General features: G+C 47.2%; 1 protein-coding gene across 2 annotated transcripts in view; it reads right to left on the bottom strand.

Annotated features, from left to right (window-relative positions):
• The window catches only part of HSF1 (heat shock transcription factor 1), a 314,446-nt gene that overhangs the window by 204,131 nt on the left and 84,012 nt on the right, over positions 1 to 26,303 (bottom strand). For both annotated transcript variants that reach the window (XM_069221019.1, XM_069221020.1), the window contains exon 4: positions 9,899 to 10,023. In XM_069221019.1, coding sequence (XP_069077120.1) covers positions 9,899 to 10,023 — 125 coding nt within the window. The remainder of the gene's footprint in view (positions 1 to 9,898; positions 10,024 to 26,303) is intronic.

Genomic DNA, 26,303 nt, shown 5'->3' with positions numbered 1-26,303 from the left:
GACATTTACTACTGCAGCTCCTGAATGTGTTTTATTTCATGTCAAAATAAAACTTCACAAATGTAAATTTTATTTACGCCATTTTCACCAGCATTTCAAGCCCCGGCTGGACTAGAGGAACATCCAATTGGACACTATGGTGGATAAGGAGCAAACACTGCATTGGTACTGCTTGCAGTCAGCGGTGCCTCTCAGGACTTCTGATTCCACCCTACCACCGCAGACTTACAGAGAGAACAACAATCTAACCGGGGCAAAGATTCACAGAGACCCTGGGACTCTACTGGTAAAATTACAACTCCCACCACAGGTAGTACCATGTTACAACTGACCGCCCCCAAGACCCTGAGAAAAGCACCCTAAGGAGCAGCACAAAGGAATTTTCAGACTTGGGCAGGATGATTAAAGGAGAAAGACCTAAAAAAAAAAACATTCTTTCTATGAAGGAAAAATAGAACTTAAACTGCTTATCATTATTGTATTGTAAATAGCCTTCTTAACGAATAGGTAAAAACAAATGAAAAAAAAGAAATATCAGTACATAGCATGACTAATCACCCCAGATTCTTGACCCACCGAGCACGACTGTGGGACCACAAAGCACCTGAAGTCTGACCATGCAGGATTACAGCACATGTGGGCAATTACAAATGAAACCGCAAACTTTCTATTGGATTTGTAAGAGGCGATGTCTTCAGCTGATCAGCCACTGCATGGGTTTGGCTACAAGTCACTGGTCGCTGATCCATCAACACAAGAAACCAGCTGTGGCAGTAAAGCCTTTACAGGGCCGAACGCCTGGATAAAAATCACACCTGGGGGCTTGGCTCCAAGTCAACAAACCCTCAAGGACCAAAATAATGAGGGAAATAACAATGTGGCGTATCACTGCTGTGCAGTTCCAATCAAAGGCACACCCTGAAGTATAGAGACTAGGTAGATTGGGCCCGGAGTGACTGCTTTAGAAACTATGGTGACCCATGTTCTAATGCAAACATGTACGAGCATGCCCAGAGGCTGCACAGTCATGAACTAGGCTAAGGCAGGGGGATTGGCCAGGATGCTGGATAACTGAACAAATCAGCTGGCCACAGCCTGGAGACGATGCAAATATACCTCAGAGACCAAAAGGGCCTGCAGCTGCTGCTGGTCAGGAGAGGTGTGCTTCCACAAGAGGAACCTCAAGTCTAAGGGAGAAAGTTAAAACAGAGCCAACAAGTAATTCATATTTCGAGGAGTAGCAACCTACTAAATGGTGGAATCTATGTAACAGAGCAGGTGCAGTGTCACCTGTCCCTCCCCTCCATTTTCTTTTGTTCCTCGCCATCAGAAACAATGGGGGAAAGTGAAACTATGTACCGGATGTACCACGGACTCACTAATGCATAACAGAAATCCTAAGATTATCTATGGTAGGTCAGGGAACAGATGAGCATTGAAGGAGTAGGGGCGGACTATTGAATCGGAAATGTATAAGAAAACTAGCAAGACTATCTAGGATAGGTCACGGAGCGGATGCGTACTCGAGGGGGTGAGGTGAAGTAGGGTAGGCCGGGGAACAGATGTGTATAAAAAGGAGGAGGGATGCGCCATTTAATCACATGTGACCAAATAAAACTAGTGAAACCATCTAGGGTAGATCATATAACTGATGTGTTTTAGAGGAGGGATGATGTGTCGAATTACTAGTGCATAATAGAGCTATCGGGACTATCTAGGGCAGATGCACACCCGAGGAGGAGGTATGCACTAGAGTAGGTAACAGAATGGATATGTAGTTAAGGAGGAGGAATGCACTATTTATTCTGCCAACGTATAGTAAAACTAGTGAGGATGGATGCACCAACGAATCGCTAATGTTAAATAAAACGGACAAAACCTTTCTACGGTAGGTCACAGAATGGATGCTTATCCGAGGAGGAGAGATGTGGTATTAAAAACATAGGGTAGAGTAGTCCCCCTAAAAGTACCCCAAATCATACATTCCAAAACTGAACCGTATGTGTGCTAAATACAATTTACACAATTTTGAAAGCCTTGTTTCAGAAACAATGGTACCAATTACAGATACTCCATTACTATAGTTGATGTATTTCATTTTGCTTGAGGAGAACATACCTCCAGAGGCGCAGGGCATTGAGATCAGTGGGTAGAATAACAAACCCATCGGGGAGTCAAATGGATTGGATATGAAGGAAGACTGTATGTGTGGAAAGGGATGTATGGTGTGTGTGTGTGGGAGGTGAGATGTCTGGTGAAACTACAGACTGTTGCAACTCTCTTCACTGCTGAACCTCTGATCACGGCCAAGCAGATTTGCAATAATCTACTGGTGGCAGAGTTGCTGGAACAATTTTCCAAGTAGGGGTGGTGCTATCAATGTTACGTCATTGAAGCCACAAGGTTTGTGAAAAATCAAAGTGCTACATGAAGTGTAGCAACTGAGCCTCGTCCATTCATTACATTCAGAATCCTTTGGCGAGCGAGGCCAGTGCTCATTGCAGACCCACAAGTGCAGGTTTGCACACAGTTGTAATGCATTTCCAGCCCCAACAGTACACTTGAAGTGACAGCTAACAAAGAGTGGTGCAGTTAGGCTGTAAAAAGACAGAAAATAAATGTACACTTGGACTTTAGGGTAACAGCAGACCATTTGTAGTCCTTGTATGAAGGCTCAGATGGGAACCCGGTGGGAGCTCTGAAAGTCAGATTCACCAGGCTGAGGCCTGTTAGATTTGAAGATATTAATAAAACAGAATAACACAGAAATTGCAAGTATAAGTCTCCCGCTTGATGGCATTCTACATATTCTGATCTTATCGCACAAGTGATTTGTTTTGTCCTCTAAGCGCCCTAGATCACACATTAACTGCCTTTATATCAAAACAGTTTCCCCCACGAGAAGAAGTCAATGTCTTCCCATTAACCCAATGCACTTCCTGTTTCGTGGTCTGTTTTACTGCCCTGTGTATCAAGCGCTGGTCCACTCACTACAGCTGCTGGGGACTACACACCTCCAGAAACAGCCGATGCTTCATTTATTAGAGATACTGACTGCCAGGGCAGGAGATGAGAGCTGCGACCCTCAGTACATGGCTGAATCTCTTCTGTCATCTTCTGCCTCTTCAAATACTAATTATGTTTCCTGGAAGAAATGTCTTTACACTCTTCAGCCATTTCTTCGAACCACACCAGCTACATCTTGCTTTTCTCAATTTTATAGTAACTTATTTTCAAGGTTAATCGTAAACAGTTGTCACTTTTTTCTATTCTCTCTTCAGGAGATTCTGGTTCATATTATTTAAGAATAAAAAATAATTAACAGCTTTCCTAATTTGTGCAATTTTCATCATGGATATGTTGCCTGGTACTGCCAAGCTGCAGCCACCAACTACACAAACAGTGAGTAGGGGGATGGTAGGGGCTTTGGATGCTCGAGTGGGGGCAGGCAGGCAAGCCATGTGCAGATGCCGCTTGCGGCTGGGTAAGAGGTGCCCATCCCCAAAGGGGGAGAGCCCTGTGCAAGATCATAAGGGTGTCCATTCATCCCAACTGCTAGTCTCCACTGGGATACGATGCCATCCGAAGCAAGGTTGTGAAGCACAACAGATTTAAAAAAAACTACATAATTACAAGATTGCCATCTTGAGAAACGTTGGAACATGCACAACAGTGAATCCCACAGAGGGCGGGAAAGACAAACCATGGAATGCTGACAAACACTTTCTTCTAACCAGGATTCCAAAATAAGCAGTAAACAAAAGGACTGAGATGGCCTCAAACTGCTATAATGAGGTCTAGCCAAGCACGGCAGCCTCAACCTCAAGCCAGCTCCAGAGGCGAGTGGACTCACAAATAACCACAAGACATGAACTCACATTGTGGGAAGCACACAGCCGGGTTTCACAGGCAGCACAGAAATGATGGGGCTGAAGAGCCAAGAGCAGCAGCAAGGTTTGCCACCCAGGCTGCAACGAGCACTCGGGCTAGATCTGGACGGAGAAGGTACCTCGCACAGCCCCAGGGATGCCTGCCAATGTACGAGGAGCAGCCAGAAATCAACAACAGCTACTGCATGCAGCAGGCATGCGTCATTACATCAGCCTTTACATTTCAATCATCAGAGAAAAACGGCAGCAGCAATCTGCTCCGCTACACAGCCTAAGCCCTTCCACCGGGAAGGAGATGAGGCATGACATTAATGAGCTCGGAGGACCCCTTGTCCCACGGTTAGCCAGAGGGAACACAGCAGGCCCGCCAGGCTTCTCTGGATCCTCACAACAGCACTGGCCCAAGGCAGTGAGTTTTAAGCTAGTGTCCATCCCTCCTGTATGCAGCCAGCAGGAGCCTGGGTGTCTTCCCTCCGGTGCACGCTCTGGCCCAAGGCAGTGAGTTTTAAGCTAGTGTCCATCCCTCCTGTGTGCAGCCAGCGGGAGCCTGGGTGTCTTCCCTCCGGTGCACGCACTGGCCCAAGGCAGTGAGTTTTAAGCTAGTGTCCATCCCTCCTGTGTGCAGCCAGCGGGAGCCTGGGTGTCTTCCCTCCGGTGCACGCACTGGCCCAAGGCAGTGAGTTTTAAGCTAGTGTCCATCCCTCCTGTGTGCAGCCAGCGGGAGCCTGGGTGTCTTCCCTCCGGTGCACGCACTGGCCCAAGGCAGTGAGTTTTAAGCTAGTGTCCATCCCTCCTGTGTGCAGCCAGCGGGAGCCTGGGTGTCTTCCCTCCGGTGCACGCACTGGCCCAAGGCAGTGAGTTTTAAGCTAGTGTCCATCCCTCCTGTGTGCAGCCAGCGGGAGCCTGGGTGTCTTCCCTCCGGTGCACGCACTGGCCCAAGGCAGTGAGTTTTAAGCTAGTGTCCATCCCTCCTGTGTGCAGCCAGCGGGAGCCTGGGTGTCTTCCCTCCGGTGCACGCACTGGCCCAAGGCAGTGAGTTTTAAGCTAGTGTCCATCCCTCCTGTGTGCAGCCAGCGGGAGCCTGGGTGTCTTCCCTCCGGTGCACGCACTGTCCCAAGGCAGTGAGTTTTAAGCTAGTGTCCATCCCTCCTGTGTGCAGCCAGCGGGAGCCTGGGTGTCTTCCCTCCGGTGCACGCACTGTCCCAAGGCAGTGAGTTTTAAGCTAGTGTCCATCCCTCCTGTGTGCAGCCAGCGGGAGCCTGGGTGTCTTCCCTCCGGTGCACGCACTGTCCCAAGGCAGTGAGTTTTAAGCTAGTGTCCATCCCTCCTGTGTGCAGCCAGCAGGAGCCTGGGTGTCTTCCCTCCGGTGCACGCTCTAGCCCAAGGCAGTGAGTTTTAAGCTAGTGTCCATCCCTCCTGTGTGCAGCCAGCAGGAGCCTGGCTGTCTTCCCTCCGGTGCACGCACTGGCCCAAGGCAGTGAGTTTTAAGCTAGTGTCCATCCCTCCTGTGTGCAGCCAGCGGGAGCCTGGCTGTCTTCCCTCCGGTGCACGCTCTGGCCCAAGGCAGTGAGTTTTAAGCTAGTGTCCATCCCTCCTGTGTGCAGCCAGCGGGAGCCTGGCTGTCTTCCCTCCGGTGCACGCTCTGGCCCAAGGCAGTGAGTTTTAAGCTAGTGTCCATCCCTCCTGTGTGCAGCCAGCGGGAGCCTGGGTGTCTTCCCTCCGGTGCACGCACTGGCCCAAGGCAGTGAGTTTTAAGCTAGTGTCCATCCCTCCTGTGTGCAGCCAGCGGGAGCCTGGGTGTCTTCCCTCCGGTGCACGCACTGGCCCAAGGCAGTGAGTTTTAAGCTAGTGTCCATCCCTCCTGTGTGCAGCCAGCAGGAGCCTGGGTGTCTTCCCTCCGGTGCACGCACTGTCCCAAGGCAGTGAGTTTTAAGCTAGTGTCCATCCCTCCTGTATGCAGCCAGCAGGAGCCTGGGTGTCTTCCCTCCGGTGTACGCACTGTCCCAAGGCAGTGAGTTTTAAGCTAGTGTCCATCCCTCCTGTATGCAGCCAGCAGGAGCCTGGGTGTCTTCCCTCCGGTGTACGCACTGTCCCAAGGCAGTGAGTTTTAAGCTAGTGCCCATCCCTCCTGTATGCAGCCAGCAGGAGCCTGGGTGTCTTCCCTCCGGTGTACGCACTGTCCCAAGGCAGTGAGTTTTAAGCAAGTGTCCATCCCTCCTGTATGGAGCCAGCAGGAGCCTGGGTGTCTTCCCTCCGGTGTACGCACTGTTTCATGGCAGTCAGCTGGAAGCCTGTGCCCCCCCCCCCCTTTCTATACATACTGTTTGATGGCAGTGGGATTCGTCTGGATGTTCTACATCAGTACACACACTGTTTCACTGCAGCAACTCGGGACATTGTGAGTCTCTCTCTCCCTCACCTTTATGGCAGTGAGTGGAAATCCAGTGACCAGCCCCACTTATACACAGGCAGCGATTATGGAGGGTGTCTCATCCCCTTACTACATGACCTCCTTAAAGTTTTATAGATGGAACACGTGTACCTCTCAGCATGCATATGGTTTCATGGAGTTAAGTGTAAAGTGTCTCACTCTCTACCTTGGTATAGGAACTGTTTAAAGTAGTGAGTTTAGTTTGTTTCTCCCCCAACGCATACTCTTCAATGGTAGCTTGTGTCACTCCCTCAGTACACAACCTGTTTCACAGCAGGAAGTCTAAAGTGTCTCACTCTCTAACTTGGTATAGGAACTGTTTAAAGTAGTGAGTTTAGTTTGTTTCTTCGTCTACACATGGCGGTGAGTTTAATGTGTTGCACCCCGTCCCCCTGGTTGGAGTACTGTTTTGAGGTACTGCGTTTAGAGTTTGTTCCTTCCCAGTATACGTACTGTTCAATGATAGCTTGTGTCACTCTCAGTATACGTACTGTTCAATGATAGCTTGTGTCACTCTCAGTATACGTACTGTTCAATGATAGCTTGTGTCACTCTCAGTATACGTACTGTTCAATGATAGCATGTGTCACTCTCAGTATACGTACTGTTCAATGATAGCTTGTGTCACTCTCAGTATACGTACTGTTCAATGATAGCTTGTGTCACTCTCAGTATACGTACTGTTCAATGATAGCGTGTCACTCTCAGTATACGTACTGTTCAATGATAGCTTGTGTCACTCTCAGTATACGTACTGTTCAATGATAGCTTGTGTCACTCTCAGTATACGTACTGTTTCATGGCGGTGAGTTTAATGTGTTGCACCGCGTCCCCCCCGCTTGGAGTACTGTTTTGAGGTACCGAGTTTAGAGTTTGTTCCTTCCCAGTATACATACTGTTCAATGATAGCGTGTGTCACTCTCAGTATACGTACTGTTCAATGATAGCGTGTGTCACTCTCAGTATACGTACTGTTCAATGATAGCGTGTGTCACTCTCAGTATACGTACTGTTCAATGATAGCGTGTGTCACTCTCAGTATACGTACTGTTCAATGATAGCATGTGTCACTCTCAGTATACGTACTGTTCAATGATAGCTTGTGTCACTCTCAGTATACGTACTGTTCAATGATAGCATGTGTCACTCTCAGTATACGTACTGTTCAATGATAGCTTGTGTCACTCTCAGTATACGTACTGTTCAATGATAGCTTGTGTCACTCTCAGTATACGTACTGTTCAATGATAGCGTGGGTCACTCTCAGTATACGTACTGTTCAATGATAGCTTGTGTCACTCTCAGTATACGTACTGTTCAATGATAGCGTGTGTCACTCTCAGTATACGTACTGTTCAATGATAGCGTGTGTCACTCTCAGTATACGTACTGTTCAATGATAGCTTGTGTCACTCTCAGTATACGTACTGTTCAATGATAGCTTGTGTCACTCTCAGTATACGTACTGTTCAATGATAGCATGTGTCACTCTCAGTATACGTACTGTTCAATGATAGCATGTGTCACTCTCAGTATACGTACTGTTCAATGATAGCTTGTGTCACTATCAGTATACGTACTGTTTCATGGCGGTGTTTAATGTGTTGCACCCCGTCCCCCCCGTTTGGAGTAATGTTTTGAGGTACCGGGTTTATAGTTTGTTCCTTCCCAGTATACATACTGTTCAATGATAGCATGTGTCACACTCAGTATACGTACTGTTTCATAGTGGTGTATAATGTGTTGCACCGCGTCCCCCCGGTTGGAGTACTGTTTTGAGGTACAGAGTTTAGAGTTTGTTCCTTCCCAGTATACATACTGTTCAATGATAGCATGTGTCACTCTCAGTATACGTACTGTTCAATGATAGCTTGTGTCACTATCAGTATATGTACTGTTCAATGATAGCTTGTGTCACTCTCAGTATACGTACTGTTCAATGATAGCTTGTGTCACTCTCAGTATACGTACTGTTCAATGATAGTTTGTGTCACTCTCAGTATACGTACTGTTCAATGATAGCGTGTGTCACTCTCAGTATACGTACTGTTCAATGATAGCGTGTGTCACTCTCAGTATACGTACTGTTCAATGATAGCTTGTGTCACTCTCAGTATACGTACTGTTCAATGATAGCTTGTGTCACTCTCAGTATACGTACTGTATCATGGCGGTGAGTTTAATGTGTTGCACCGCGTCCCCCCAGTTGGAGTACTGTTTTGAGGTACCGAGTTTAGAGTTTGTTCCTTCCCAGTATACGTACTGTTCAATGATAGCTTGTGTCACTCTCACTATACGTACTGTTCAATGATAGCTTGTGTCACTCTTGGTATACGTACTGTTCAATGATAGCGTGTGTCACTCTCAGTATACATACTGTTCAATGATAGCTTGTGTCACTCTCAGTATACGTACTGTTCAATGATAGCTTGTGTCACTCTCAGTATACGTACTGTTCAATGATAGCTTGTGTCACTCTCAGTATACGTACTGTTCAATGATAGCGTGTGTCACTCTCAGTATACGTACTGTTCAATGATAGCTTGTGTCACTCTCAGTATACGTACTGTTTTATGGCGGTGTTTAATGTGTTGCACCCCGTCCCCCCCGGTTGGAGTAATGTTTTGAGGTACCGAGTTTATAGTTTGTTCCTTCCCAGTATACATACTGTTCAATGATAGCATGTGTCACTCTCAGTATACGTACTGTTCAATGATAGCATGTGTCACTCTCAGTATACATACTGTTCAATGATAGCTTGTGTCACTCTCAGTATACGTACTGTTCAATGATAGCTTGTGTCACTCTCAGTATACGTACTGTTCAATGATAGCTTGTGTCACTCTCAGTATACGTACTGTTTTATGGCGGTGTTTAATGTGTTGCACCCCGTCCCCCCCGGTTGAAGTAATGTTTTGAGGTACCGAGTTTATAGTTTGTTCCTTCCCAGTATACATACTGTTCAATGATAGCATGTGTCACTCTCAGTATACGTACTGTTCAATGATAGCTTGTGTCACTCTCAGTATACGTACTGTTCAATGATAGCTTGTGTCACTCTCAGTATACGTACTGTTCAATGATAGCTTGTGTCACTCTCAGCATACGTACTGTTTCATGGCGGTGTTTAATGTGTTGCACCCCGTCCCCCCCCCGTTGGAGTACTGTTTTGAGGTACTGAGTTTAGAGTATGTTCCTTCCCAGTATACATACTGTTCAATGATAGCATGTGTCACTCTCAGTATACGTACTGTTCAATGATAGCACGTGTCACTCTCAGTATACATACTGTTCAATGATAGCTTGTGTCACTCTCACTATACGTACTGTTCAATGATAGCTTGTGTCACTCTCACTATACGTACTGTTCAATGATAGCTTGTGTCACTCTCAGTATACGTACTGTTCAATGATAGCTTGTGTCACTCTCAGCATACGTACTGTTTCATAGTGGTGTTTAATGTGTTGCACCGCGTCCCCCCAGTTGGAGTACTGTTTTGAGGTACTGCATTTAGAGTTTGTTCCTTCCCAGTATACATACTGTTCAATGATAGCTTGTGTCACTCAGTATACGTACTGTTTCATGGCGGTGAGTTTGGAATCCATGCTCTCCTGCTTGCCTTTCATTAGCTGCATGTCGGTCAGCAGCTTCGACACATTATCTTGTCGGCCCTTCCCATCGTCGCTCTTTACAGAAGACACCTGGAGAGACAAGCAAAGAACATCCTTATATATATGGAATGTATCTATTTGTATACCACATGATACCTTCTGTTTAATGGCTACATTTCATTGTGAAACCCGAGGGCCAATCATTGTGTCATAGGTCTACCATAGCCAAGTGCACGCCTTTCCTTACAAGGCACTTTAAAACTGACCGTGAGCTACCTGGGGCTCCATCCGGCCTTTGTTTTGAACACAGCCTTAAGATAATGACTGAAATCATGAACAGCGTCCTAGAAACTGATATTGTTTCAGGCGAATGGAAGGCATCAGCAGTCACCCTTCTCCTCCAGAAAAGGTCTTTGGAAAGGGCAGCCTGAGCAGCTTTTGAGGCATTTCACTGCTGGCTTATACGGGCAAGATGCTTGAAACCAGCTACAACAACACAGAGATGGAGCTTGTTTTGCTATCCACTCTGGACAGTCTGAAACAGGCGGCGTCAATCAGGATGCCGATTTAGTTAGATCGGTCAGCTGTCTTCAACACTGCCGGCAACCACTTTCTACTGAAGATGCCATGGGATACTGGCTCAAGGCACTGGCCCTCGAATGGTTTGTTGCCTAACAGGTCTCAACCGTGATTCCTTCATCAATCACCCTTTATCTAAGGGACTTGCCAACTCAACTGGTGTGTCCTGAAGGTGACACCCAGCTGATATTTGGCTCCTACAAAGAGGAGAGAACGTTTCAGAATCCGGATCATGCAGGTCTTCTAATTTCAGTTCTCCAAGGCTGATGTTTTGGCTGGAGTGAAATGAACCGAGAATGCGGGCATGAAACTGTGCAGGCAGTACAAATCTACCTCTGGAGGTAGATGGATTCTGGTCTTACACCGCACTTCTGGCAGCGGCCCGCATGTGCTTTTTCCACCTCAGGGCTTTATGCAGAATTCTGAAATTTGTAAATCCCATCTGCATATTACGATTAACACCACCACTATCCAATTTCTACTCAATGAAACATGCAGAATTTATCTGGACACATACCTCACACGCTTGGAGTCTTCCACTAGCTACCTGTCCACAAAAGAGTGTAATTCAAGGCACTTAAAACACTCCACAAAGCTCTGCACCAGGGTTAGCAGAATTTGTAGAGAATAACAGGTCTGTGGGAGGAGCTTCAGTGACCTCTCTGCACTACAGGAAGCCAGAGTAACACTCTCCATAGTCCTCGTCTTACAAAGCTCCCCTGCCCTTCATAAACTTCAGCAAAGCCCAGAGTTCTTGATGCATCCTTTGAAACAAATTAAAACTTTCAGGTGATGTTATGCTGACTTAACTGGCTCAGCACTAAAGAACTGATGGTAGAACTATATAAGACCCTCATAACACTACGTAACAGAATAACCATTTCAAAAGTCCTTTAGCCCCTTTGGAAATGTCATCACAGAATGTCAACGGTGTAGACCAGAATGGAATGTCCCAATTAGAATAAATTGGAATCTGGCTTGACGCGTCCCCTTAATAAAGAAAAAATGAAGCAAAAAAAAAGAGAAAATCGAAGATAAATTGACAATGTAGAATGACTGAGCTGTAGTAACATTTCTCCAGCAATAGAATCCAATCAAAAACATTCATACTTTATCTGTATAAGTGCTCAATATGCACCTACCTACCATTTGTGTATGGCCTACTACCATTCATTGCTAATGCTGAGTGCTTGTGCAGCATTATAAAACTGTGTGTTGTTAAGTTTTATTTATGACCATGTTTTTAGTTCACATTTTCAAAAAATCTATAGGTGATTAAGCTTAGGGCCAGTGATTTACAACAGGCAAAAATACTCTTTTCAAACTAGGTAAGTAATCATGGGGGCACTTTATTACAGCTCTGAGAAACAGCACATATACAGCGTCTTCAGCTCTCAGGCAAAGAAGTGCATCTTGGAATCCAGTGAGCTTGCGTTTCCGAACCCACGACAAGGAATTACATAAAGAGCCTATAGAGGAGGACTTCCTCTTTGATACACTCTCAAACACCCACAGGGCTACACAATATCTCCCTTTGTTGAAGGGCATGTTACGACACACGGCAGACATTTTTAAGGATCATATTACGGCTGGGGTCCTAATGCCCAGAGTTGACAAAAAAAATACAGGCCTTTCCCCATCATTGCCACCATATTTCCTCATCACTACCACTGCTCGCAAACGTGCCAACTCACAAACAAGTAGGGATACCTCAACTCCTGATAAGGAAAGTAAGTGGATCAATGCTGCGGGGAAGAGTTGCAGTGCAAACAGCTAATCGTTGGCACACTGCCAACTCTCAGGGCCTTTTTGCATGTTACGACCGCACTCATTGCGATGAAATGGAGGATCTCCTCCAATATCTCCTGCATGAACATAAGAAACGTCACAGAGGAAAACCCATATTCAACACCTCTATACGCGATGAACTGGATGCTGCCGACACTGCAGCTAGGGGGATTAACACCAGTATCCTACTTAGGCACCATGCGTGGATTCGAATTTCTTGTTTTAAACCAGAAGTGCAACACAATTTACCTAATATGCCCTTTGACAAGGAACACCTCTTTGGGCCACAAGTAGATGCCACACTAGAGAAAATAAAGAAAGATATGGAGATGGCGAAAGTAGTGGGGCCTTTCGCCGTTCCAGTTATCGTGGGAGCTGCAAGACAACCTCCTGAGGCGCCTCCACCTCCTTTCAACGACAGCAGGGCCAAAGTACCTCCCCAAGGGGCTACTACGGTGGTTCTTACAGAGGTAACAATGTTAAAGATAAGGGTGCCTCGCCACGTGGCGCAACGCCCTACACCAAACAGTGACTTATCTCGCCTGCCCCGATCACTTAACACCTGTTGGGGGTCGATTACAAGATTTTCTGCCCGCATCGCAAGCAGTTAATTCAGACCAGTGGCTGCCAGTCATAACCCAACTTGGCTATTGCCTAGAGCTAACTACCACACCTTCACACATTCCAACTCTCACTCACAGGCTATCACTGGAACATCAAACATTGCTCTAACAGGAGGTTTAAGCTCTCATTCTCAAAGGAGCTATAGAACACGTACCTACGCAACACCAGGGCTCAGGAGTATACTCTCTATACTTCCTGAACACCACAAAAGACAGGTCTTTTTACGACCAATCCTCATTCTCAGACCACTAAGCAAGTACAATCTATCAGAGCACTTCCACATGGTCACCTTACAAGATGTGATTCCACGTCGTCAACAGGGTGACTTTGACTACCCTAAACATATGGACGCCTATTTTGACATACGAATACACCATGCTCATTGCAAACACCTGAGGTTTGTACTGGGCAGCAAACATTATCAGTTCAAAGTCCTTCCTTTTCGGGTGACTACTTCACCCCAAGTATTCACCAAGCCACTAGTGGTGGTAGCAGTTCATCTACGCAGACGAAAGGTGCACGTATTTCCATATTTAGACTACTGGCTTATCAAAGCCACCATTCATCAACAGGGTCAACAACAAACTCAGGTAAAAATAGACATGCTCCACCACTTGGGGTTCACTATCAACGTCCCCAAGTCCCACCTATATCCTCTACAGGTTCAGCTGTATCTAGGTGCTATTCTAAACACACAAATACGATTAGCTTAACTCAATTCTGCAAGAGTTCAGAATTTTCAGACACTATTACCTTAATTCCAGGCAAATCAACAACTTGCAGTGAGGACAGTCACGTGCCTCTTAGGGATGATGGCCTCCTGCACAGCCATAGTAATCCATGCCCAATTACACATGCACCCGTTACAGGAATGTTTAGCTTGAGTGTGGTCTCAGTTACAGGGTCAGTTAGAGGACCTGGTGTTGATAGATCGCCACACTCATCACTGTCTGGAATGGTGGAATACCAACAACCTGTTGAAAGGGCCGTCTTTTCTCGACCCGGTCACACCAGATGGATGGGGTGCACATTTGAAGAATCTCACAATACAAGGGGTCTGGGATCCCAAACATCAGGGTTTCCACATCAACTACCTAGCAGTTTAAGCTGTTCACCTAGCATTGAAAGAATTCCTACCTCACCTCATTCACAAGGTTATCCTAGTCAGGACAAACAATATGATAGCCATGTACTATCTACAAAAATAGGGGGGGCACTGTCCCCACAATTATCTTGTCTATAACAGACCATTTGGAGATGGGCTCTACATCACAACATTCATCTGCTAACAAAATATTTACCAGGCACAGACAATGATTTTGCAGACCTCTTCAGCAAGACGCAGCAACAAATCCACGAATGGGAACTCCACCCATAAGTCCTCCTCCCATACTTCCACAGATGGGGGTTCCCTCAAATAGACCTTTGCCTAAACTTTGCCTCCAGGTTCCCTCACCCACTACCCAAGTGCAACGCACTGTGGGTAAGTTGGTCAGGGATATTTGCCTATGCTTTTCCTCCTCTCCTTCTCCCTCTCATTCCGTTTCTAGTTCGGAAGCTCAGGCAAACATCTCTCACAGTGACACTAGAGGCTCCCACCTGGGCCCATCAGCCCTCGTTAAAAACCCTACTGGACAGCTCTGTAGTTCCCTACAAGAAGCTCCCCAACAGGCCGGACCTTCTTACTCAAAACCATTGAGAAATCAGACACCCAGACCCCAAACCTCTCAACGATCATGTTCCTGAGGTCATAGAGATTAGTTACCTCAAACTACCACCCGAGTGTATGACCATCCTTAAAGAAGCTCCTGTGCCTACCACCAGAACATGCTACACTACAAAATGTAAGAGATTTGTCCGTTATTGTCGTTCAAAACATATTATTAAAGCTAATGTACAAAACATTGTCTGTTACTTGCTTCAGCTACAAAAATCTGGATTAGCATTCACATCTAGAAGATTAAATCTTGCTGCAACGACTGCCTATCTACAGAACAGACAACACATCTCCTTATTCAAAATACCAGTCATTAGAGCCTTCATGGAGGGGCTCAAGAGAGTTATTTCACCACAGGTTCTACCGCACCTTCATGGAACCTGTACATTGTCCTTAATTTATGGGCCCTCCATCTGAGCTCCTGAATATATGCCCCCTTCAGTTCCTCTCTTGCAAAGTGGAGATTTATTCACAATTACTTCACTTACATGTGTTAGTGAGCTGCAGGCTTTAACATTGGAGAAAACTTTCTTCCAGCTCCACAGACAGGATGGATCTCCACACCAACCTCAAATTTCTCCCAAAAGTTGTCTCTCATTTTCACCCCAATGAATGAAGTTGCAGTTTTTTTCCCCACAGCCAGACTTGGTTGCGGAAATGGGTTTTCACACAAACATTAAAAAGGGCCCTTATGTTCTAGATTGACAGAACTAAAACTTAAAGAAAAACTAAACTATTTGTTGCTTTTTCCTCTTCCCATAAAGGAGAGCCTAAATCCAAATCAGGTATAATCAGATGGATAGTTAAGTTCATTCAAACATGTTCTGCTAAAGCCAAAATAGCTTTTCCTATGCTTCCTAGAGCACACTCTACTAGGAAGAAATGAGCATCCATAGCTTTCCTAGGAAACATTCCAATAGCCAACATATAAAAAGCAGCTATATGGTCCACACCATACACCTTCACTAAACATTACTTTGTGGGTGTTTTAGCATGCCATCAAGCCAATGGATGTCAGGCAGTGCTACGTACACTCTTCAAGATAACTGCAACACCCACAAGTTAGCCACCGGTTTTCAGTGGGGACTTCTTTACAGTCTATGCAAAGCATATGCATCTAGAGCCACCCATGCCTTGAAAGGAATATGTTACTTATCCTATAAGCATCTGTTTGTGGCATGTAGTGTTGTAGATCCACATGCCCCCACCCTTATCCCCAGAAACCTGTGGTAATTGCTGTTTTACTCTATTCACATGGACATTTAGTTACTTACACGTACTCTACACTCCATTCTCGCTCGCCTGTATCTACAGCCACACTTGTCTCAAACATCTAACCTCAGCCTCAAAACTCTTTTCTGAATGAGTGTGTGTAAGTGTGTGTGTGTGTGTAAGTGTGTGTGTGTGTAAGTGTGTGTGTGTGTAAGTGTGTGTGTGTGTAAGTGTGTGTGTGTGTAAGTGTGTGTGTGTAAGTGTGTGTGTGTAAGTGTGTGTGTGTAAGTGTGTGAGTGTGTGTAAGTGTGTGAGTGTAAGTGTGTGTGTGTAAGTGTGTGTGTGTGTAAGTGTGTGTGTGTAAGTGTGTGTATGTAAGTGTGTGTATGTAAGTGTGTGTATGTAAGTGTGTGTATGTAAGTGTGTGTATGTAAGTGTGTGTGTGTAAGTGTGTGTGTGTAAGTGTGTGTGTGTAAGTGTGTGTGTGTAAGTGTGTGTGTGTAAGTGTGTGTGTGTAAGTGTGTGTGTGTGTAAGTGTGTGTGTGTGTAAGTGTAAGTGTGTGTGTGTAAGTGTGTGTGTGTGTAAGTGTGTGTAAGTGTGTGTGTGTGTGTGTGTGTGTGTAAGTGTGTGTGTGTGTGTAAGTGTGTGTGTGTAAGTGTGTGTGTGTAAGTGTGTGTGTGTGTAAGTGTGTGTAAGTGTGTGTAAGTGTGTGTGTGTGTAAGTGTGTGTGTAAGTGTGTGCGTGTGTGTAAGTGTGTGCGTGTGTGTAAGTGTGTGTGTAAGTCTGCGTGTGTGTAAGTCTGCGTGTGTGTAAGTCTGCGTGTGTGTAAGTCTGCGTGTGTGTAAGTGTGCGTAAGTCTGCGTGTGTGCGTCTAAGTGTGCGTAAGTCTGCGTGTGTGCGTGTAAGTGTGCGTAAGTCTGCGTGTGTGCGTGTGCGTGTGTGTAAGTGTGTGTGTGTAAGTGTGTGTGTGTAAGTGTGTGTGTGTAAGTGTGTGTGTGTGAGTGTGTGTGTGAGTGTGTGTGTGTGTGAGTGTGTGTGTGTGTGTGTGAGTGTGTGTGTGTAAGTGTGTGTGTGTGTGTGTGTGTGTGTGTGTAAGTGTGTGTGTGTGTAAGTGTGTGTAAGTGTGTGTGTGTGTGTCTAGGAAGGAGCATGAAAAGACAGATTCTAACCTCAGTATCAACTACTGGACCCACCAGTCATCTCTTAAGTAGGCAGTGGCGATTTCAGAGCTGTTTTTACAGCACGAGCAGCTGAGCCTGAAGAAAAGATTCCCTTATCTTGCCAGCCCAAACCAAAACAACGTCCCCTTTTTGCACAAGGAAAATATTAAGAAACCAGAACCTGCCTCACAAATGTGTGACTATATACTGAAAAGAAAATAAGTTACTTACCTGTAACTGCAGTTATCCAGTATTGGTATCTTTCATAAATTCACATGCTTCAATCATACCCAGTCATTGAAGTGGTAGTCCCACGGTACCATAGTAAAGCAGTATGCAATAGTATCATAGGCTACAATAGCAATGCAAAGTCAGTTTTATAGCCTATGTCCTTTTTTTGTTAAAAAAAAAAAAAAAAAAAATGTATGGCCTTTCTACTCTCCCCCAGAAGGCCCATGGTGAGAGGATCTTGACCTTTTGTGGGATCTTGCAGATGAATCGATCTCCACAGAAGAGCTGAATTTTTGGAATTTAGACTTCTGTAGCACTCCTTTACCTGATGCTGAGGGTAGAGGCGATAGAGACAGTCTCGGTGTGGATTATCTACATCTAGCCTTTTCTTCCCACATGACTTGCAGGATCTGAAGAGGCCCTTCTTGGAAGACTGACATTGTAGATGCAGAAAAGTTAGGAAATATAGGAAAAAACTGAATAGAGCTCAGAAAGACTCCCTTCACGCAACGTGCAGTACAAAATCTGAGGAATTCAGCCTCTGGTGGGAGCATTTTAGAGAGTGTTGTCGCCTGATTGGCTAGAGTTTAAGATTGGTCATTTAAAAAATAAAATAAAAGGGGACATAAATAGGCTATTAAACTGACTTTGCATTGTCATTATAGCCTATGACACTATTACATATTGCTTTACTGTGGTACAGCGGGACTCCCACTTCAACCATGGGAAATGATTCAAGCATGTGAATCTATGAAAGATCCAATATTGCAGAAGCAGAGATATCACTGATGGAAACTACCTAGATAGGGAAGCCGGCACCAGAACTCATGCTGTTACCTGCTAATGCCTGACTCGCTTAAACGATGCAACCAACTTTTCACCAAAAAAGGTGCTGATCATCAAGAGACAAGTCAGGCTACTGTGCTTGTACAACTCTGGGAAGCCTTTCTATCTCCATCTGCCCCCTTAGAAAAACCATAAAGAGAACCACTGCGTCAACAAAGCCATTGCCTGTTTGCATAATCTGGTGGGAAAGTTTCCAGTTCATCCTGGAGCAGCTCCTTAAAGGGATTCCTCATATATTCCAGGAGAGAAGGAACAACAAAAACTGTGCACTATCATAATACACGTGTAGAACAGAAGATATGTAGCATTGGTGGCAGCAAACATTTCCTTCCCTAAACAATGTAATTGCTTCGACTATCAGTAGGATGAAGCTTGCCGACTCAGACATGCAATTAGAGTTTCTGGAGTCACACAAGATGACAAGAAGGGCAAGGAGAAGGAGCAGCAAAACACAAACCGGTTATGGGAGGCATGCTTCTAGTTTGCCTACCCATTGGAAATCATTCGGGGAAGCATCCCAACCTAACAATCTTTTTCTCACCATACACCACCACTCCCCCCCCCCAGTTTGTACCTAGTCATATGCAAATCAGCCTTGACCCTGCAGCAATAGGAACAGTCTAGCCCGAACTGCCAAGCCACATCTTCCCTGTGCCAGAACACAAGCAACCTAAGAGTGGGTTTGCCCTGATTGAGCCTAATCTGTTGGACATAGATTGGTTCCAGTGGCACAGTGTAAAGGCACCATGTCTGGTCATATTCTTGTCACTTAATGCATTATATAAAAAACACACTTGACCTTAGGTCACATGATTACTCGAGGATAAGAGAAGCTGAAAAGGACAAAGGTTCCTTCACTACTCATTATATGCCTCACTAAAAAGTAGCCTTTCGCTTGCAGGCTGCTTATCAGTAAGAGTAAAACAAAGAACATAAATGGAGAAGTTTACAATTCCTAAAGAAACCTGAAATACACTAAACATGAACAAAATGTTTACCTCTAGGTGTAGTTTTGCAGCTTGAAATTTTCTGGATTCACATGCTGTGCATTATTCCCCCATCTAGTGGTTGGGTCCTGATTTTCTACTATTCCTTTAAAACTTTTAATCAGTCTTCACTCTTTACTTTTGTTTGTGGGCGTCGACGGGCCCACGATTTAGTGTCCTTTTTCACATCATGGCACGTCCTTCGGATGTCTCCGCCCCAGTTTGCCATCTTCAGATTCTTTTTTTTTTTCCTCTTCCATCTTCTTGGTGGAGGTGGATGGGTTGCTTGTGAATCCAGAAAGCCTTTAAGCTGCAAAACTACAACTACAGGTAAGAAACCTTTTGTTTTTGCAGAGTGAATCTTTTCTGGATTCACATGCTGTGCATTGATTGTAAAGTAGTTCCCCCCTTTATTGCGGTGGATGGGTTGAAGATGGATATTGGTTTGCAAATAAATGTTTTAGTACCCTTGGTCCCATCTGGGGCACCTTGCTCATCTGAATGTCAATACAGTAATGCTTTGTAAAGTTATCTCCTTAAGACAATGCTGCTGCCATACAGATTACTTGTAATAGTGTGTGACATAAAAGCCACTGTAACCCTTTTTTACGTGTAGGGTGTGCTCCTGAAGCTCTGGGTAACGCATCACCTCCATTGTGATGGCATAGTTGAATTACTTGCGCAATCCATCTTGAGATAGAACCTTTACACACAGGCTTGCCTTTAAAAGAAATTGGAAAATGCAACAAACAATTGCTGAGTTTTTCGAAATGATTTAGTACTTTCACTGTAATACACTATGCAATGTCTTGTGTCCAATGTATGCAAACTCAATTCTGCCTCTGTCTTTGGATTCTGAAAGAAACTTGGTAATTGAATTGATTGGTTAATATGGAACGGAGAGACTTCTGGTAAAATAAAAACGGAGGGTCTGTCCCTCAAGACAATTCTATCTTTATGAATTTGAATTATGTTCTTGAATTTTAAGTGCCTGCAGTTCACTTCCTCTAAGCAAAGAAGTGATAGGAACTAAAAAGGCAATTTTGAGTGTTAACATTTCCAAAGTTGCATTGTGTAACGGTTCAAAGGGTTTCCTCATGAGTGGAGTAAGAACTAGGTTTAAAGTTCAAAGTAGGTGCTGGTAGCCTTTTTGGGAGTGCTATCTTTTTCGCTCCTTCCAGGAATCTTAACTACTGGAGATGTGAAAAAACTTCTTCCCGTATGACCACTTGTATACGTCACAATAGCAGCCATATGTACTTTTAAATAAGCATAAGTGAGGCCTTCTAATAAATAGGTTAAGCATTTTAAAATGGTTCTATCCTTTGTAAACTTTAACTATATTCTTCTTTCTACACCTTAGTGTAAATCTCCTCCATTTTGCCACGTAACACTTTCTAGTTACTGGTGTCCTGGCTTATTTTAAAATAGCTAATGTGTCTTTTGGTAACCTTAAGTGACCACATTCTGTGTCTTCAGGAGCCATGAAGTTAACTTGAAATATTCTGGCCCTGGCTGCAGAACTTTTCCTTTTTCCATAGACAAGCCTTGTCTTCTTAGTAGGCCGAATAAATTCCCTTGATCCTAATTGAATCAACTCCAAGTACCATGTTTGTCTCACCCATTGTGGCGCTATTAAAATTAGTGTTATATGGCTCCTTTTTAATCTGTTGATTACTGTGTGTAGTAGTGGAATCGGTGGAAAAGCGTAAGCAAATGTCCCTGACTCGTCAATCAAAAGGGCATTTCCTCAATATTTGAGGGTGTGGTAGTCTGGACGCAAAGTTTTGGCATTTCGCATTCCATGGTGTCGCAAACAAGTCTAATGTTGGGGTCCCCCATGCTTCGAAACTCTTGATTACCACTATTTGATTTAGTTCCCAATCGTGTGCTTGATGCCACCCTGCTTAATTTGTCTGCTTAGCAATTCTCCTTCCACAGTACATGAATCGCTTGAATGTCTATGTGTCTTTGAGTTGGCCACTTCCAGATTTGTTGGACTAACCTTGAGGGAGGTGGTGATTGGGTCCCTCCCGGTTTGATGATGTAAAACAGTAAAACATTGTTGTTGTGTTGTCTGTTTTGTTTAGAACACATTTTCCCCTGAATGTGTTTTTGGAATGCTTTCATAGCTAACCAAATAGTCCACATCTGTGGTTATGGTCACTGTGAGAGTTGGATGCTGAAAATGTTTTCCTTGAGTAATAGTCTCCTTGCTGAACCATGCTAATTCAGCCTGGACATGCGTGACAACCACTAGATCAGCCCAATTCCGTCGGTTGAGACCATCGACTCTGAAGCTATTCTTGGATTGGCCTCATATGTAGTCTTAAATATGGGATTAATGGAATGCATGAAGCCATCTTTCCTAGTAATTTTCCCCACATCCCTCACTGTCAGAGCTTGCCCCTTCTGGTAATGAAGTGTTTCCTCAAATAGAGACTGCGTCCTCTTATCACTGGGGAACGCTTTTGTTTGTACAGAGTTTAATTCTGCCCTCAGGAATGCCTTCTTCTGCTGTGGTTCTGGTGATGACTTTTCAATGTTTAGGGAGAACCCCAGAGATTGTAGTTTCCATCACTTCTGAAATTTCTTTTTGGCATTTTTGATAAGAATATGCTCTTACTAACCAGTCATCTATGTGGGGGCGTGGCCAAGGTCTCGGAGATGGCGCACGCCTAAATTCCGAGCTCCGGAGGGGCCGGTGAATAATTGAGCGAAAAAGCGCCTCTGCCGGGCCGACCGAAGTCCGGACTGAGGGGTAGACTCACAGGAGGGGGCTAGGCGAGAGAGTGCCCCTCTGGTGACGGCGAAGTGAGCCCGGTGCCGAAATCGGCCTCCTGGACGGCTCGGGGGACGAGAGGCCTGGGCGCACGACTGCATCCGCGGCCTCGCGCTGGGCTGTGGCCGGGCCCGCCGGAGAGGGAAGGAGGCGACGGGACGTGAAGGTGCGGGGCCCTGGGCGTGGCCTTATCAGACGGTGAGAGAGCAGGGGGCGGCCGTGCCCGCGGGAGAAGTCGCGCCCAGTCGGGGCGTTGCAGGACGGAGTGGCTGAACGCGGGCGGCCCCGGGAGCAGACGGGCGCCGACCCGGGCGAGAGACTGCGCCCCTACAGCGGCCCTTGAGGGTGTCGGGTGGCGGAGCTGACCGGCCGGCGTGCCCAGAAGCGGGCGGCTCCAGCGGAAGACGGCGGCACCATCCCGCGGTAGGAGCGGGCAATGCGAGGCGCGAGGGGGGATAGTATGGAGTCCCCTCCTCATAGCGGCACAGGTGCTGGAGGGGCCTGAGAGCCCATGAGCTCCCGCACCGGAACGGGTGCGGCGGGGCAGCGCCCCGGGAGGCGAGCGGCCCCGGGTGGACTCGGAGACCTGCTCGAGGCGGTGATTGAGACCCGGGTAGGGCTGCAGGCCAGGGCTGTGATCAAGCGTCTGGTCATTGGACCCCAGGGGACAACGGAGGAGTTCTCCTCCATCGCGACGGTGCAGCCGAAGAGCGCCCAGCGGCGAAGAGTTATCGGGAGGCTGCAAGAGGGGACCAGTGCAGCGAAAGGCCGGAGTGATAAGGGAACACATGGAGAGGTCACTGGAACGGAGACGGAACCCGGGGCCCTGACATTCCCTATGGCGGCGTAACGTGCAGTAAAATCGGTCCCTTGAGGACTGCTGTGGACATTGACGAGCCTGCGTGGGACTGGTAGGCTGTTTGGGGCAAAAGTTGAAAAAGAACGATCTGGACCCGCACCAACGTGGGGCCCCTGGGGGGCTGATCTGATCCCTGGGACGGGGGGACCCATTTGTCTGGACTGCAATAGGGGAGCAAAGGCGCGGAGCACCCAACGGAGAGACTCAGAAACAGTGGACCCTGAAGGGTACGGGGACCCGGCTGAGGAAAAGCCTGGGGCAAGGCAGCGGCTCACGGAGGGGAGGGAGTGACGTCTTGGAGAAGATAGACAAACACCGCCGAGGCTGCTGTCAGGGGTCCCTGGGGCGGGGCCTGCGGCCGCGCTGATGCCCTCCAAGGTTCGCCCCAAGGCCAGAAATATGGAGTCCAAGGCTCAGGCCGAGTGCGAAGAGTCGGGCGCGCAGGACCACACACAGGTCAAGGTCCAGGACACGCTAGATAAAATTCTTGGAGCGATAGAGGACACCAAAACAACGCTGCAGCGAGAGATCAGCCAGGTTGCGGTTGAGGTGAGCTTGCTGAGAGCGGAACACCACAAATTGGTAGATCGAGTCAAAGAAACAGAAACTGCCCTGGCGGACATAGCACCGAAGCAGGAAAACCTGACAGCTGAAGTGTCCTCCCTGGTTGACAGAGTGACACGCCTCGAAAGGAGAGTTGAAGACGCAGAGGGGAGGAACAGAAGGAATACCGTACGTGTGGTGGGTCTCCCGGAGGGGACCGAGGGTACGAACATGGTTGAATTTTTGGAGAAGTGGTTCGGTGAGACGGTGGCTCCGGGGCGCCTGACCCCCTTCTACACGTTGGAGCGGGCGCATCGGGTACCGGCGGGGCCGCTGGCCCCGGGCAGGCCCCCCCGGGCCGTGATAGCTAAACTGTTACATTATAGTGACAGGGACACCCTCCTGCAGAGGGCCAGGGAATCGGGCCCTTTTAAAGTCGGAAACGGGGAGGTGACATTATTCCCGGATTACACTCTGGAGGTACAAAACAAGCGAGCTTCGTTTCTGGCAGTCAAGAGAGCCCTAAGGGAGGAGGGAATCCAATATTCGCTACTCTACCCAGCCAGATTGAGAGTGATTCTGGAAGGGAAGACATCGTTCCTTCAGTCACCTGAGGAAGCCTGGGAATGGCTAGAGTCACACAGCTCCCGGGCAGGAGGGTCCACAGGAAGGGTCGCGCTTGGGAACGGGGCGCGCAGAGCGCTGAAGGGAAGGAAGCCCAGAAACCGCAGACGTATGGTACCTACCCAAACACAGAAAGAGAAAGGAAGGAAGGAGGCATTGGAGGCAGCGGCACGCATGAGCGGAGAGGCGTCACCCCAGGAAGAATCCGGGAACGAGTCTGACTACACGATGGTTTCATCTGCAGGTGAAGCGGATCATTCAACCCGAGCCCCGAAAGTAACCCCGCAAACAGCTGACGAACTTGGCTAGCCTGGACGCACGGAAGGCCCTGGAGACAGGGCGCGTATTGGGATCGACCGGCCCCTCCGGGCAAGGCCACCCCCCCAGACCAGTACTCTGCCGTTTGACAATAATGGCGGGTACTGCTAATCAGAGACTGAACAAGTTGCACTGTTGCACAATTTGCTGGGCGACCTACAAGTTCGGAGGCGCCCTGGGGACTGGGAGTTGGGTCATACAGTTAAAAGTTAATAAGGCAATGTGGGAATTGGAATTGGAATGTGACAAAGTTATAGATAAAGGGAGAGGAGGCTCCGAGGCTTGGGAGGGCCGGGACAGAGCCACCAAACCGAAAATGGGCAATGGCAGATTACAATCTCATGACCTGGAATGTTAGAGGGATGGGCACTCCGGCTAAAAGGCACAAGATACTCTCCTATCTTAAGAGAAGGGGTGTACAGGTGGCTCTATTGCAGGAAACTCACCTGGCGCCTGGAGAGGGAGAGAAGTTGAGACGTAGGTGGAGGGGGCAGGTATTCGCAACGGAATACTCTGCCTACGCTAGAGGTGTATTGGTATGGATCAGGGCGGGGGTCCCCTTCACGACGATCTCTTCCAATATTGACAAGGAGGGTAGATTTGTGATACTGGAGGGGAGGCTGCATGGTGTACCGATAGTCTTGAGTTGCATCTATGCCCCTAACCAAGACCAGGTAGCCTTCATGTCAGGGTTATCGAGTCACCTTACACGCCAATGCACCGGAGAGCTATTAGTAGGTGAGGATTTTAATGCGGTGCTAGACACTGAACTGGACAGGTCTACCCCTCCTATACAGGGGGCTGCGGCAATAAAAACAGCCAAAAGGGTAGGGGAGTGGTTGGACGGGTGAGGGCTATCGGATGTCTGGCGAGTGCATCACCCAACTGACAGAGATTATTCTTATTACTCGGGTCTTCACCAGGTACATACAAGAATCGATAGAGTAGTATACACTGCAGGCCTGTTAATTAACATGACACGCTCGGAATACTTGGCCCGCACCTTGTCTGACCACAATCCCTTGTTAATAACGATGAGGGTGCCGGAGGACAGACCCCCATACCGTCTTGGAGGATGTCCCCCTCAACACTTGAGGACCAGTCGTACAGAGAAGCCTTACGCTGTCATTTGACAGAATACATCGAGACAAACAACGGGTCCACCCCCACTAGGGCCCTGGAATGGGAGGCACTTAAGGTGGTGACGAGGGGCTTTTGCTTGGGGCAGTCGTCGGGGGTTAGACGTACACTTGAAAGGGAGCTAAATGCTCTGGAGAAAGACATACACGAAGGGGAGTTGGGACAGGGGAGAACTGCGCAGGAGAAGGAGGATTACAGTCGAGCCCGCAGGGAACACTCCCGCATTGAAGAGCAGCTTAGATGCCATGATAGACAAAAGTACACAGCATCCCTGCAGGCGGAGGAGGGTAGATCGGGGAGAATGTTGGCGTGGTTGGTCCGCTCCGGGGGGCAGGGTGAGCCTATCACATGTGTACTAGATGGGGAGGGTTCACGCAAGCTCAGCCCGGCCCAAATAAACAATGCATTCAGGGAATATTATATGCAGTTGTACGGGAAACCCAGTGATCTGCGGACAGAGTCCTTCGACGAGTACCTACAGCAAATCCCGCTACCAACTCTGAACGCAGTGGATAAAGAGGCCCTGGGGGGCCCAGTGTCAGTGGAGGAAGTAAACGAAGCCATAGCACAGCTAGCGCCAGGGAAGACTCCGGGAACAGACGGGCTCCCCATGGACTTTTACAAAAAATATAGGTCACTGCTGGCTCCCCAACTGACTGAGATGTACGCGGAGGCACGGCGACAGGGTGAACTGCCACAAACGTTGCGGGAGGCTGTGGTGGTCCCTCTCCCCAAAACTAAAGACAGGGAAGCACGGGTGACGGAGTTTAGGCCTTTATCAATGCTAAACAGTGATTTCAAAATTCTTAGCAAGATCATGGCTGCTCGATTGCTGCCCCATATGACCAAGCTAGTGCATACTGATCAGAATGGCTTTATTCCTGCCCGAAGCACCTCGTTGAATTTAAGACGGGTTTTCTCGGTGCTGCATATGCCCAGGGCTTTGAGACCGCCAGCTGG

This window comes from Pleurodeles waltl, chromosome 2_2 (assembly GCF_031143425.1).
Source record: "Pleurodeles waltl isolate 20211129_DDA chromosome 2_2, aPleWal1.hap1.20221129, whole genome shotgun sequence".
NCBI classification, from domain to species: Eukaryota; Metazoa; Chordata; class Amphibia; order Caudata; family Salamandridae; genus Pleurodeles; species Pleurodeles waltl.
The sequence above is the reverse complement of the archived record's forward strand: the minus strand, read 5'-3'. Positions and strand labels throughout refer to the sequence as shown.